Here is a 14,621-nt window from a genome sequence, read left to right on the forward strand (position 1 = left end):
TGGGAATGACAGCTTCCCCATTATTACTCCCTTCTATTTCCCCATCCCTGACAGCCAAATTCAAAGCGTCCTCCATGTCAGAGCCCCCATTCATTTCATCCACATCTACATCTATCCTCTTGTCATTCTCCTCATCTACTTTAGCTACATATATCTACATCTATCCTCTTGTCATTCTCTTCATCTATTCCATCTACATCTCTCCTTCCTTTTGTAGCAGTTGCCTTCTCTTAGGTTGCATCCACACTGGGGAGATAATCCAGTTTAACTGTCCTGGCTCAGTGCTATGGAATTCTGGGAGTTCCATCTCTCCCTACAGCCTCATGTTTCATTTCATTCACATCTATAATCTGGATTGAAATCCCTTTCCTCTGCATCTGCATTAGGAAATAATCTATTTCAAAAACATTAATATACATCCTTTTAGAGATCTTGTTGCACCTCTGAGACTAAATGCATCTGAGGAAGCAGACTTTAGGAAAGCTCATGCTGCCAACTTCTTTCTTTCAAATAATAATAATAATAATAATAGAATTCAAAGACATATTTTGGAGCACCTAGATGCATCTGAGGAAGTGCTGCAAGAGGCAGCAGTGGAGGACGACCAGGGTTTGATCCCTTGCTTGGGTGTAAAAAAACCCCACTGGGCAAGTCACACTCTCTCAGCCTCAGAGGATGACAAAATCAAACCCTCTCTGACTAGGGTTGCCATAAGTCCGGAAATGACTTGAGCGCAGACTAGAGATGTGAAGGCCCACGAAAAGAACTACGATAAAGACCATTTATGGCTCTGGTTTTCCTGAATCATGATAAAATAAAATATTCCATATTTGATTTTCTACCTTTTTCAACCCCCCCCCCATTTACAATTTCCCCCAGATTTTTGCCCTACAGTTGACACACACACATGCACACATCACTACCACCACCATCAAAGAAGCTGTGTGTGTATGTTTGTGTGTGTGTGTGTATATATATATATATATGTGTGTGTGTGTGTGTGTGTGTGTGAGAGAGAGAGAGAGAGAGAGAGAGAGAGAGAGAGTGACGGAGGGAGGGAGAGCGCTCGCTGGCCAGGCTGCTCTGCAGAAGGTGCAGCAGGGAAGGAGAGAGCTCCATTGGAGCGATGATCGCTCCCAGCCCTGGTTGCCCTGAAAGGGAAAAAGGGCCACTGGAAGCAAATGGGGCAAAATTCCACCAGGACATCATGGGAGATTTGCAACCCGGGGGTCTTGCGATGGTGTTCAGGAGCACAAGCAAACTGGGATTCCACACCAAACCAATTCGCAGTGAGTTCGAACCGAGCCCCAATGCAGATCGCGTCAATCCACTTATTTAGCGAACTCGCCAAAATGAGGAGCCGGTAAGGATTCAGTTCGGAAGTCCCGCGGGAGCCCCACGGAAGGGGCTCACATTTAAAGCAACCAAGTATGAAAATACATTCTCATTATCATGTGAATGCGAATTGCCTGATCCACAGACGCTCCGGATCTGAGCTGCAAAGACCCCATCTGATAAACGCCCTGTTTACTAACAGTCCTGGTTAGGTCTTGCAAACTCAGGACTATGTTTTTTTTTTACTGAATCAAACCATCTTTAATGTGGTCTTTCACTTTTTATACTGCCTTCAACTTTACTAAACATTATAGTCTTTTCCAGTCAGCCATGTTGTTGCATATGCCCACAACATGATAGCCTCAGTTTAGTTATTTTGTGTTCTTATGATAGTTTGATTGATTTCATCTTAGATCAGTTTGCTTGTTGTTGTTTTTTAGCAGTCCACAGCACCTGTAGAACTCTCCTCCAGCACCACAGTTCAAATCAGTTGATTTCTTCACTGTCCAGCTTTCACAACCATACATAGAAAGTGAAAAAACTGTGGCATGGATAATTGTGAGTTTGGCTTTCAATGACAGATCTTTACACTTGAGGATCTTATCTGTTTCTTCATGGCTTCCCTTCCAAGTCTTAGGCGGGTTACACACTGCCATATTAGTACGCGACGAGTGCGTACTAGGGTTAGGAAGGGGCGGTGCTTCCGCACCCCCTAACCCTAGTACGTGCTCTGCGCACACAAAATGGCCGCGGCCGTTCCGCACGGCCGCCGCCATGATGGCGTCATGAACGCGCCGCCATCGCTCCGCGTGAGGGCGCTTAATGCGCCCTTTGAACGGAACAGGAAGGAGCTCTGTTTCGGAGCTCCTTCCTGGTTTGCGCTGCTGGGCGCAGCCTTCAGACAGCTGCGCCACGACGCAGAGGAGAAAGGGGCCAAGCGGCCCCTTTCTCCTCCTCCCCGCCGCCACAGGGTGTCCTTGGGGCTTGAAGCCCCAAGGACACCCCTTTCCAGGCTGCAGGGAAGCGGCCTTTTGCCGCTTCCCCGCGGCCCAGAAAGCGGCGGATCAGGGCCTCAGCGGCTGCCGTTCTGGCCACTGAGGACCCGATACACTGGGGAAAGGGGTGGGTACAGGCCGCCGCTTTTCGGCGGTCTGTAACCCACCTTAGTCTTCTTCTGATTTTTTAATCATTTATTTATGACTGAGATAATTTGTTATTGAATCCATGGATGATCTCTCTCTCTCTCTCTCTCTCTCTCTCTCTCTCTCTCTCTCTCTCTATATATATATATATATATATATATATATATATATACATATACACACACATACACACACACACACACACGATTATATATGCCAACTCTCATACTGTATTACATTAGAGATTCACTTGTATGGGTTTGCACTTCATTTTGCAACACTGGATTTAAACTGGGTTCAGTACAAAGGGTTGGTTTGATACAAGTTGAGAGGGAAAGTTCCTCAGAGAGACAGAGAAGGGATGCTAAAGGTCAAAAAGGCTCAGAGTGAAGCAAGGAAAGTTGGACAAAGCAGGCCCTGTCAGTGTGTGGGGAACGTTTGATCAATGGTACAAATCCTGGCTTTGTGTCCTCCATCACCTCTATTGTAGACATTTGAAAGCTAGCAAGGGGGGGGGGGGGGGGGGGAAGCTTTCCAGAAGTTTCACATCTGGAGAGCCTCCAGAATGGATCCTTTTGATTTCCAAATAAGAAAATTGAGCAAAGGGAAGTGCTGAAGTGTGTTGACATGCAAAGAAGGGAGGGTAATTTTCTTCTCTCTCTCAGTAGACACTGAGCACTGGCTTTTTATTACTCATACACAGAGGCGAACACAGGCAAGAGGATAGTTCCCCAGCTATAACCCACCTCTGGTTTGGGACTGCATTTCTGCAAGAGACTTGGCAAAAGCAATCATGGTAAGATCATATTATTTAGAGGAAAACAAAATTCCTTGAGAACTCCTTGATGTAGTGTGTCTCTGGAGATGGTTTACACCCTTCATCTTGAAGCTTAGTCATAATTATATCTTTGGCCACCTCCATTGCCTGAGTTTTCTTTGATGCTGTGTGAGACTGAGAAACGCAGAAGAACTTGATCAGGTTCTGAGATTCAGTGCTGCAAAGCGCTTAGTGGTTTGGCTGAAAGAGGCCAGAATATCTGAAGGGACAGGATGTAGCTAATTGTGTTAATTGTTTAAAGAAGCAGATTTAGAAAAAAGAAGGTGTGTTTCAAAGTGCCTAGTCCTGCTGTCATTAAATTCTTTTAATGCAGCTGGCCAAGCATTGCAGAAAGCCCTCATATCTGAAGGAGAAAACAACAACACAGGATTATTGCAAAAGGAGATGGAGGAAGATATTAGGACTGTGTGGGAGAATGCAACAAACATTGGGGCAATTTTTTTTTATTAACAGGAAGCAGATGAGGACAATTAAACCAAAATATGTGGTTGTACTGAGTACAACATTTTGACTGGAGAGATTTTTCTTGGAGGGCAGCTTTATATATATATTTTTTTTCAGAGACTGGCAATGTTAGTTTTTTGGACCATGACTCCCAGGTTCCCCCAGCAAAGATATGCCATGATGGCGAGTGGACTGTGGGAGCTGTAATCCAAAAAAGGATAATTTCCAAGCTCTGCTTTTTCCCCCTCACTGATTAGTGTTGTCAGAGTAAAGCTGTTTGACACTACTCCATGAACTCTTCCTTGTGTTGTAGAACTACATAGAAGGCTTGTGTACAGAGAGCACTTGCACTTACTTAGATACTATCCCCCAACCCCCTACTTTATCCCTGTGTGGGGAAACAGAGATATACTTCTTGATCACTACCTGCTGATACGGCTGCATATGTTTCTACAGTGTGCAAGCAACCAAGGAATTCCATGTGGATCAGTGCAGTACATCTGCAATCCATTACTTTATGAGCGAGAAGTTTTGCATGTGAAATTGGGACTCTATGGCAATGTATTACAAATTGTTTGTCCTCTGAATTTGGCTCTATGTGTCTTAATGGTTTTCTGTGGCAAATTATCATAGGCAGCAATTTTTTGTACAAATGCACACAAACTTTTAAAAAGATACTGAGCCTAAATATTTCAAATAAATTCACAAAGCCTGTGGAATGAATCCACCTGTTTGCTAAATATTTTGTGCCCAGATGAAAGGCGAAGGGTTGGGTTGAATGGGGAGGGTATCAGGCATACAATATAACTTGCAAGCTGCAGCAGAGGACAGTGTCTTTAGTATGATAAGATGTGGTTTTACCCATTCTTTCTAAAAATCTGTATAGATCTGTGTTTCTGACTCAGTGATGAAAATGTTTCCAAGAATAAAGTTGATTTAAGAACTGTGCTGAACATTCCAACTCTTATTTATATTTGGTCTTCAGAAATTAGAGCCAGTGTGATGTAGTGATTTGAGCGTTGGCACTATGACTTTGGAGACCAGGGTTTGAATCCCTGCTCAACCATAGAAACCCACTGGGTGGTTTGGGCAAGGCACACTCTCTCAGCCTCAGAGAAAGACAAAGGCAAGTCCCTTCTGAACAAATCTTGCCAAGAAATCCCCGTGATAGGTTTGCCTTAGGTTTGCCATAGTTTGGAAACAACTTGAAGGTACACAACAACTTCAAAAATTCTTGTGACATTTTCTGTTTTAACTTTTGTGTCATCCTGAAAGATCCTCTCTGGGTATAGTTCAGGCACATTGCTGTTCCTGATGGAACCAAATGTACAGTCAGTGGTTGCATGGCTTCTCCTTTTTCTTTCTCTTCCTTGCTTTCCAGTATCAGGTAGTAAAAAACTAAGGAAATCCGACATCACTACTCCATGAATTCCTCAGTTTTGGCTCAGCCAGAAGGTGCCATCTTTATTTATGTGTTGTCATAGGGCGAGAGTGGTAGTTTCTTTTGGCATCTGCTATTGCATGTTCAATAATGCAGAGCTTGACAACAAGCAGTCCTCCAAATACGTTTTTGTGGCTTTTGACTTTTCTATAATCCCCACACCAACCTTTTCTTGGTCAAAAAGAGAGAGAGAGTGAATTACTATTCCTGGATTTCCCCAAGTGCAACTTTTTAAATTTCTTTACTTGGTAAAGCCAATTGTGGCCTTGTGGTTTGTGTGTTGGGCTATGACTCTGGAGACCAGGTTTTGATTCCTAGCTTGGCCATGAAACCCACTAGGTGACCTTAGGCAAGTCACATGCTCTTAGCCTCAGGGGAAGGCACTGGCAAACCTCCTCTGAACAAACTGTGCAAAGGAAACCCTATGATAGATTCATCTTAGGGTTGCCATAAGTCAGAAATGACTTAAAGGCACAGAACAACAGCAACAGCAACAACATTTGGTAGAGCCTCTCAGGGCATAAAAATGGGCCCAGACCTGTCACAGATGCCCACTATAGTTCCTCCCATTAAAACAGGAGAGAAATTTTTGAACAGAAATCTTCAGTAAGTCTTGTTTACAGGAGTTCAGTAACTGTCTCTGAAACTCTCAGTATTTTTCTCCATGCTGGTTGATGTACAGTTTAGCTATTTGGCACACTGCAGCAACCACCCTCCCATGGTGGTCTTGTAAAAAGGCAACATATGTACAGATAAGGCTGTTGATGAAGTGCATTTCTGCAGAAAACTGGATTGTGCTTTTTTTTTAATGGACAGATGTACACAGACTGGTGCTAGCACAGGGTGAAAAACTGCCATTATTAAATAAATAAGGATTTGATTTCAGTACTATAAGTAGTCTGTGTTGTAGCCTTGGTAACACTGGGTATATGTTGATTTTACTGCTACCTTATGCTGTTTTGCAGTTGCTTCTGCTCAGAGCTGGGATCTCTGGGCCATGATCTTGTTGCTAGTGGCTCCAGGGCACAAACAAAAAATGCTTTGGTTTGGCAAATGTATTGTTTTAAATAGTATTGTATCACACTGTATTATTATGTTATAAGAGAGTTATTTTAAGATAATTTTAATGTTTGATACTTGTATGATTGTATGTGATTTTGTTGTGATCCCGCCTCAGTCTGTAGGGAGAGGCGGGAAATAGAAATAATTTATTATTAATATGATTATTCTTATTACTCAGAACCATTGCTGTTGATTCCTTCCCCACTCCCAGCCATCCCCACACCACATGCAAGTTTCCCCATTGTGTAACTAATGTAAATTTCCTATGAAGAGGACCCTGTTTCTCTCTTCTTCCATTCCTGCTATTTGCCCTCAGAGGAAATAGCCCTGGTCTACCAGAGAGCCAGCATGGTGTAGTGACTCTGGAGACCATGGTTCAATTCCCAGCTTAGCCATGAAACACACTGAGTGACCTTGGGCAAATCACACTCTCTCAGTCTCAGGAAGGCAATGGCAAATCTCTTCTGAACAAATCTTGCTGTAAAAACCTCATGATAGGGTTGCCTTAGGGTTGCCATAAGTCAGAAATGACTTGGAGGCACACAACAACAACAACCCAGTTGTTCTCATCTCCTAATCCTCAAACATGTAGTTAAGGAACGTTTTCCTCGACATTGATTGCATCAGCTTGCTCTCACCATCCAGTGAAGCCTCTAATACCTTCTGCAGTACAGGCATATCTCAGTTGACAATGCCTTTGACAATGAAGCTCTTTTACAAAGTCTTCTTATATCTTTCCAGTCCCCTTTTTTCTTCCTTGTCCTTTGTCTAGTTGGAAGTTTTTTGTAGCATTAGCACTGGGAGGATGATGAAGGAGAGCTGGACAAAGACTTTTAGTGTCAGCTTGCAGTAGTGTATATGCAGTAAGCAATAAAAGATCGGGATTCTGCCCCAGCTGATCTGACAACAACAGGGCAAGGTCAGCAGCAGCTATCTCCAGAATCCCCTGTGTACTGTATTCAACACCAAAACAGAGAAAAAAAGGGGAAAGCAGATAAGTCTGCCTCACTAGGTGTCCTTCATCATGTTAAAGAAACATGGATCTATAAGTTTGCCCACTAAAATGGAAAGTATAAGAAAAAGAGAAAGCTAATGAAAGAGAAAAATCATTGCTGGATGCATTTTGGAAGAAGCTTTGAAGTGATCACTCAAGGATGCAAAATGTTTTTCTTTACTTACACAAGGCTTACTTAACCTGGTTGTTTCATTTTGCTTGTGCATATTGTTAGTTTTGGATGTAAAGTTTGCTAACTTCTCTTCTTATTTGTAGTAGAGGAACCTATCCTTATTCATTCCATGTTATTTTTGCCTCTGGTACCAAATTTTCTGTTAAAGAAGTAATGCCTGTGAGCTATACATATAGCTAGAATGACTCTGTTTAAAGACATCATTATTTAAGATACCTTATTGGTATTTAAAAAAAAAAAGTTGTCTCAGACTGGATCAAACTCTGATCTCCAGGAGTTGAAGTTCAAAACATTTGGAAGGCCAACGTTTGGGGGTTCAGTGGTGTAGGGATTTAAAGGTCAAAATATGGAATAGCATAATTCAGATGCCTAATTTAAGCCTAGCTTATCAAAGAATGCATTTCATCACCTGATAAATAGCAGACCTAATGTTAAAAGAATTGCCCCAGGGATAGTGCTGTGCTCTCACTTGCCTGCTGGGACAGCAAAAACAATATAAACTTTGAGCTTATCAAGTTTGCTTAAAGCAGTAGCTCATCATCTTTGTTCCCATAGATGTTTTGGACTTCAGCTCTCAGATGGCTTGGGCTTCTGAGACATGAGGTCCTAACCACCTAAGGGACCAAAGTTTAAGAACCACTATGGAGGTGGTTGGAGCTGATTATTAACAGGCATTTTTGTACCTTACGCCTGTTGCTCCTTTCAACAAAATCACTTTTCCATCTTGCTCCTCCTTTTTAAAAAAAAATTTTTTTTGGGGGGGGGGGTAAATCTTACTGTTTATTTTGTGAATAAAACATACCACGGAAAATTCCTTGACCAACCTTTTGCCCCAGTGGATTGAAATCCCTGCAGCTCAGCAAAGGGTGTTTATGGCTTTGGGTAAGTCATTAGGGGATGAAGTGGACAGATGTGTTAAAAGTGTGTGCCAAGAGAACCAAAGCCAAAATGGACAATAGCCATTCTAGCTGTTGGTGGGGTTTGTATTGCAACGCATCTGGAGGACGCCAGGCTGTCAAAGGCTGCTGAGCTAAATGGACAGAATCTCTTCAACTGGTGTAAGAGAATGCATTTGAATCTATTTGCTATAGGAGATAATATTTATTTTTACTTTAATTTACCAGGGACTGGTACTATATTTCTGGCCATCAGTTACAATAGTTTCTTTCTTTCCGGGAAACTTGTAAGGGATGGGCAACTGATTGCTGGTGGAGCAGCATTGATTCAAAGACCACATACCTTGCAACACTGCACAGATAAAAATGAGGACATACGTGGCCAAACAACAGCAGAATGTGGGCAGGATGGCAAACGTTATTTATGAGGAAGAACAGATAAGCTAGGAGAAGCTGCAGCAGTTTGCTTTTGCCTAAACCTACTGGGAAGAGCAATAGTTATTCTTCTCCTGTCCTCTCCTTCCTGCTGAGTTGAGTACAAATGCTTCCGCACTTGAACTTAGTTTGCGGCAACTAAGGTAAGCTGAAGAAAAAGGAAAAAACTGGTAGGAGGAAAAAAAAACTTGAACATTTTAAAAGCAGTTCAGAAAGTAGGGTTAATGGAGACTGTTCCTACCAGATTGGGACAATTGGAGAGTAAGTGACAACCACTTTGAGTAGTCTTTCAGTAGGCACTACTTTTGTACCAGTTTGGTTGGAAAATAGAACACTTTGGATTACCCAAGCAATAGTAGCCTTGGTCCATTGTTGCAATGGTGGTGGTAGTGGTGATGGAGGTGGTGTGTTTGCATGAGATAGAACTAGGATTTAGTTTTCAGTCCAACTTTTTATTTTAATCTTTTCATCTCCTGCCTTATCAGTGGAACGTTATGAAGACCTTAACTAAGGCTCATTCTCGAGGAATGTCCTGTAACATTCCTGCCTTGCCTGTTTCAACCTCTGCCAACTGGTTTGTGCATAGAGAATGAACCTCTAGCACAGTTGTAGGAACCATGCAGCCCTCCTGATGTTTTTGGGCTGCAGTTCCCAGTATCCTTGCCTAGCCAGCATTGCCATCAGTGAAGAATGCTGGGAGTTGCCATCCAACAACATTGAGAGGGTCATATAATTTCAACCCATATTTTATCATTCTCATGATCTGGAGGCATTGAATCAGGCCATGACAGAGGGTGTTCTCTGAGAGAAGGAAAGAGTTTTTGTTTATCAGAGCTCCTGACTTCTGCAGGGATGGCTCAGACAGTGAGCTGTAGCCTTGGTCACAGTGACCTACTGGAATGCTTTCTAAATGCTTGACTCAGGTGTGGAATCTCAAACACCTGGCACTTGAGCAGCAGCATTGTGTACAGGAATAGTGCTGGGCTGTGTGTGGTGCATACTTTTGTGATGAGTAATGCTATTATGCTACTATCATAATAAGACTGAAAGGGCCTTGGTGTTACATTTTTGCTGCACCATTGTTGGCCTACTACCTTGTACAGCTTTTTTCCCTGGGGCGTAATGTTGTAAGCAGAGCTGTACTACAGCACATGTCACCCCCGACTGGTCAGGGAAAAGATAGTTCTCAGATTCCCAGCTGTGTGTACACGGCCAAATGCTACTCATATACAGCTGCTTGTCATCCTCTTGGTACTTTGCCCAGTCATCTTTTGACTTTGCAACTTGTTGTTTCTAGCCATGAAAGTTGCATTAGGAAGCCATAGGATGTTGAGGCAGAAATTAATTGAGCTGCCTCCTCAATTTTATTAAAGGTAAGGCTGTCCCTGTGATCTGGTTTGTTTTCATGGCACCCTGTCCCCATTTTGTTAGATATCAAGTATGTACAGTAATTACAAATCTGGGACAGGATGTTTGCTGTGGCTCTCAAAGTCATTCAATAAGTCTCTCTCTCTCTCTCTCTCTCTCTCTCTCTCTCTCTCTCTCCCCGGTTTCTTCAGCATGAGTGGTTCATCTAATTGTAGTCTTTTGTTGGCATACAGGTCAGTAGTGCACTCTTCTTTCCTCTCCATCTGAGTGAGCCAGTGTGGTGTTGTGGTTTGAGTATTGGACTACGACTCTGGAGACCAGAGGTTGAATCCCTGTTCGGCTGTGGAAATCCACTGGGTGATCCTGGGTCATTCACTCTCTCTGTCTCTGCTTCAGAAGGCAAAGGCAACTTCCTCAAACAAATCTTTCCTAGAAAACCCTGTGGTAGACATGCCTGAGGATTGCCATAAGTCAGAAACAACTTGAAGGCACACAACAATAATATTTATTTAAATGGACCTCCTGACCATGGTTGTTGTATTCCTGCCACATCTGTCCTCATTCCTCACTGTTCCATAACTTGCTGACTTTTTCTTCATCATGTCTCTCATCACTTCTCCTTCAGTAACTACAGCCAAACTGGAAACTTAGGAGAAATCATGCCCCAAGTACAGGGGTGGACATTTTCGGTTAGGGGTTCTAGGTTCCTGTCTGAGTCCAGTATCCAGGCCAGACCAAAAGGTCATGTAATAACCTTGATCTGAAGCTTGGCTAAGTTTCTCAGAGCTTCCGATTCAATATTTTAAAGACTTGTCACTTCTGTTGCCTCTCTCCAATTTAAATTGAGAGACTGAATGCTGCAAGGTGGTCTTATTAAGAATATGTTCAGTTGGCTTAGGAAGGTACAATATAACACATTTTGGAAAGTGCCCCTCCACAGTCTAAAAATAACAACTTTCCGACCAGAAACAATATACATTGGTAGGTGTGAATGTTACCTGAAGAGTGCAGATTTCACTGCTGATAACTGATTCCTGTGGGAGTATCATTTGATTGTGAAAACACGTTAGTTATTGCCATTGTGTTTCTTAACATTTGCTAGTAATTTTTAACATGCTTGATCTTAGAGTCATTTATGATAGGTGTTAAATACATTTGTGGTTCATGAGTCTAGCATGGGTGCAGAATTTATAATGAGTCTTCTTCAAGGCAGAGAGTACAATGTTTCTCTCTTTCCCCAGAATCATATGTAGTAACATCCTGGATTGCCCAAGTTGCAATGCAGGCTCCACAGCATTCCAGCATCTTCCCTGCCCTTAAGGGAATGTCTGTGCTTTACAGATGATAGCCTGAAAACATTTCCCAGGCTGAAGATGGTAAGATAATTGGAGTGTTTGGGTTCTTAGCAGTGTTTACCTCTTGGATTCCTATACCAGGCTCCCAGGAACCTTTTTAAAGGAAGCCTCAGAATTGCGTGCTGTACCTGTTCTTTTGAATCTTTTAAACATTCTCTGAAAACTCGTTTAACAAGCTTGTTCTGTCATTTCTGTCAGCAGAAACCCAGGAAGGTCATTCCACAAGGAGGAGAAGACTCTCAAAATGGCCACCTCCCACCTGGCTGGCAGAGTTATATGTCTCCTCAGGGGCGAAGGTACTACGTGAACACCTTCACCAATGGTAAGTTCAGTTTATGTTGGTTTTAACATTTGTAAGTTTATACCCTTCCTGACTTCTCATAAAAACCAGTAGTTTTTACTATTGCATAATAATGCATTGATAAGCCCCAAAATAATATTATTGCCAAGGAAAAATAATTTGGCCATGAATCCCACTGGGTGACCATGGGCAAGTCACATACTCTCAGCCTCAGGGGAACACAATGGCAAACCTTCTCTGTATAATCTTGCCAAGAAAAACGCATGGTAGGTTTGTCTTAGGTTGCCATAAGTTGGAAACGACTTGAAGGCACACAGCAACAACAAATGGGGGATTTTAAGAGCCAAATAAAATAGATTAATTTTAATTTGGACATCCATGTAGTTTGGTTGTCTCCTTCTCCAAGCAATCCCAAACTAAACCCTACAGGCTCCCAGCTCCTTAGTTTCTTCTGAGAATCTTGGATCTCGTCTCATTCCTGTCAAAAGATGGGCTCATGTGATGTCTCTCTTGCCTGATACCTGATGTACTTTCCTCATAGTGAGGATTTTTGTTCCTTGGAAAAAGGGGGCTTGAAGCTGTTAACTGATGAGCTGTTTTAAGTAAGGACAAGGCTCACATTTGAGGTTGTTCTGTTTTGATTCCTTGCTCTATTCAAGAGTAAAACCCCAAACAGCTTTGTAACTAAATTGTCTTGAAAACATCAACCAATAATTAAAGTTGGGTATTCTTGGAGTGTAAAATATCAAAATTCTGTGCCAGCAGAACCAAAGTGAGCCATGTGTTCTACACTTAAAGCATCCAGTCAAACAGTTTGACATTTATCCATTTTCTCATTCTGATTCCAGCCCAGGCCCATTACATGCTTGGATTTCTTGCATTTCCTCTTCTGCTCTCAAATGACCAAACAATCTTAATTTGGATTCCATGGAACAAAAGTTCAGTTTTTGTTCAGGAGGATAACTCTAGGGAGTGCACATTCTTAAAAGTTGAGAAAGTTCTAAGCAAAATGAATATCAGCTTGAAATGGCAGCTATGTTACTCTTGGTAAATCAGACATGGAGCTGTCCTTGATAGGGGGTGTTCCCACTTAGGATTTGATACGAATTAAAATACGTTTTTAATAAAATCGAATTAAAATAACACTGTTGTTATCCCGCTTTCAGAATCGCTTTATTCATCATTCCCATCTGCTTATTTAAATCGAATTTTTTACTTGCAAGCGTTCATTAAGCGTTCTCACTTGGCATGAAATCGGTGTTAAAATAAAGCGACTCTTCTCCTCCATACCTTATTTGGAGTTGTCAATCAATAGTACGTCAGAATGACGTAACGTTAACCCGGATTATTTGGAAGTGATTTAACTTTCGTCAGCGTTTCCATTTCATTGACCGTTTGTGAAATGATGTATTTTTGGCGGTTTTTTTTTAAAATGAACCAATCAAGGCGCTTAAACGATCAAACGTCATAAGCGCTGTCAGCCTTATATACATTTTCCCTCCGAATTTAGTAGGAAACCCAAGCTCTTTCCAGAGGAACTATGGGATAGGTTTTCTTCATGTCTCCCAAGACAGCCAGGGAGAATCCCTTGACAGAGCCCACAGATGAATGGGGGAGAATAAAACAATTTTGGAAGGGAATGCATTTTGTTTTTTTTTAATTGTAAGGCTCCATAATGAGAACAAATCACCATGTGGAAACTTGGTTAAAAGGAAAAGAAAAAAGAGTAAGTAATAATATTTGCAGAGGCCAAAGCAAAGTAAGCCGTTTGCTGATTCATAAATAATGAAATAGACAGTTTGGAGGCATCTCTAACTCAGATTTCCTTGCAGGAGACAAGTGTGTGCCTAACTAAATTATCATTCTTTCTAATACTTCTCCATCCCATGGGTGTGTTGTCATTGTTTTAATGTAGTACAGTTGTTCAACCTCCTGCGAATTGTAGAAACTATTAGGTGGCTGCTTTTTGGTTTTAGCTAAAAAGATTTTGCACGGGGACAATTATTATATTGGTTAACTGGGCAGACATTACGGAGCACCTCGGGTTACAGCATTCTGGAATAAAACGTTACGGTGTAAAGGGAAACGCATACGCTCGCATTAGTGAAGGAATGAATTAAACAAATCCAAAGTTCATTTCTTGCTTTCAGGAGATAACTCGAGGGAGTGCCATTCTTAACAAGTTGAGAAAGTTCTAAGCAAAATTGAATCATCAGCTTGAAATGGCAGTTTCTAGGTCCTCACTCCTTGGTAACACTCATACACGGGATCTGTCCTTTGACTAGAGGGTGTTCCCACTTAGGATTTGATACGAATAAAATACAACGTTTTTAAATAAATCGAATTAAAATAACACTGTTGTTATCCCGCTTTCAGAATCGCTTTATTCATCATTCCCCATCTGCTTATTTAAATCGAATTTTTTACTTGCAAGCGTTCATTAAGCGTTCTCACGTGCATGAAATCGGTGTTAAATAAAGCGACCTCTTCTCCTCCATACCTTATTTGGAGTTTTCAACAATAGTACGTCAGAATGACGTAACGTTAACCGGATTATTTGGAAGTGATTTATCTTCGCATCGTTTCCATTTCATTGACCGTGTTTGTGAAATGATGTATTTTGGCGGTTTTTTTTTTAAAATGAACCAATCAAGGCGCTTAAACGATCAAACGTCATAAGTGTCAGCCTTATATACATTTTCCCTCCGAATTTAGTAGGAAACCCAAGCTCTTTCCAGAGGAACTATGGGATAGGTTTCTTCATGTCTCCCAAGACGCCAGGGAGAACCCTTGAACAGAGCCCACAAATGAATGGGG

General features: G+C 41.8%; 1 protein-coding gene across 6 annotated transcripts in view; it reads left to right on the forward strand.

Annotated features, from left to right (window-relative positions):
* Positions 1 to 14,621, forward strand: part of GAS7 (growth arrest specific 7) — a 194,629-nt gene that overhangs the window by 78,298 nt on the left and 101,710 nt on the right. For 3 of the 6 annotated variants that reach the window (XM_042449526.1, XM_042449527.1, XM_042449530.1), the window contains exon 2: positions 11,705 to 11,825. In XM_042449526.1, coding sequence (XP_042305460.1) covers positions 11,705 to 11,825 — 121 coding nt within the window. Of the gene's footprint in view, positions 1 to 3,187; positions 3,274 to 11,701; positions 11,826 to 14,621 lie in introns of those variants that run through there. The other 3 variants (XM_042449525.1, XM_042449529.1, XM_042449528.1) reach the window with 2 other exon arrangements.

This window comes from Sceloporus undulatus, chromosome 2 (genome assembly GCF_019175285.1).
Source record: "Sceloporus undulatus isolate JIND9_A2432 ecotype Alabama chromosome 2, SceUnd_v1.1, whole genome shotgun sequence".
Lineage (NCBI taxonomy): Eukaryota > Metazoa > Chordata > Lepidosauria > Squamata > Phrynosomatidae > Sceloporus > Sceloporus undulatus.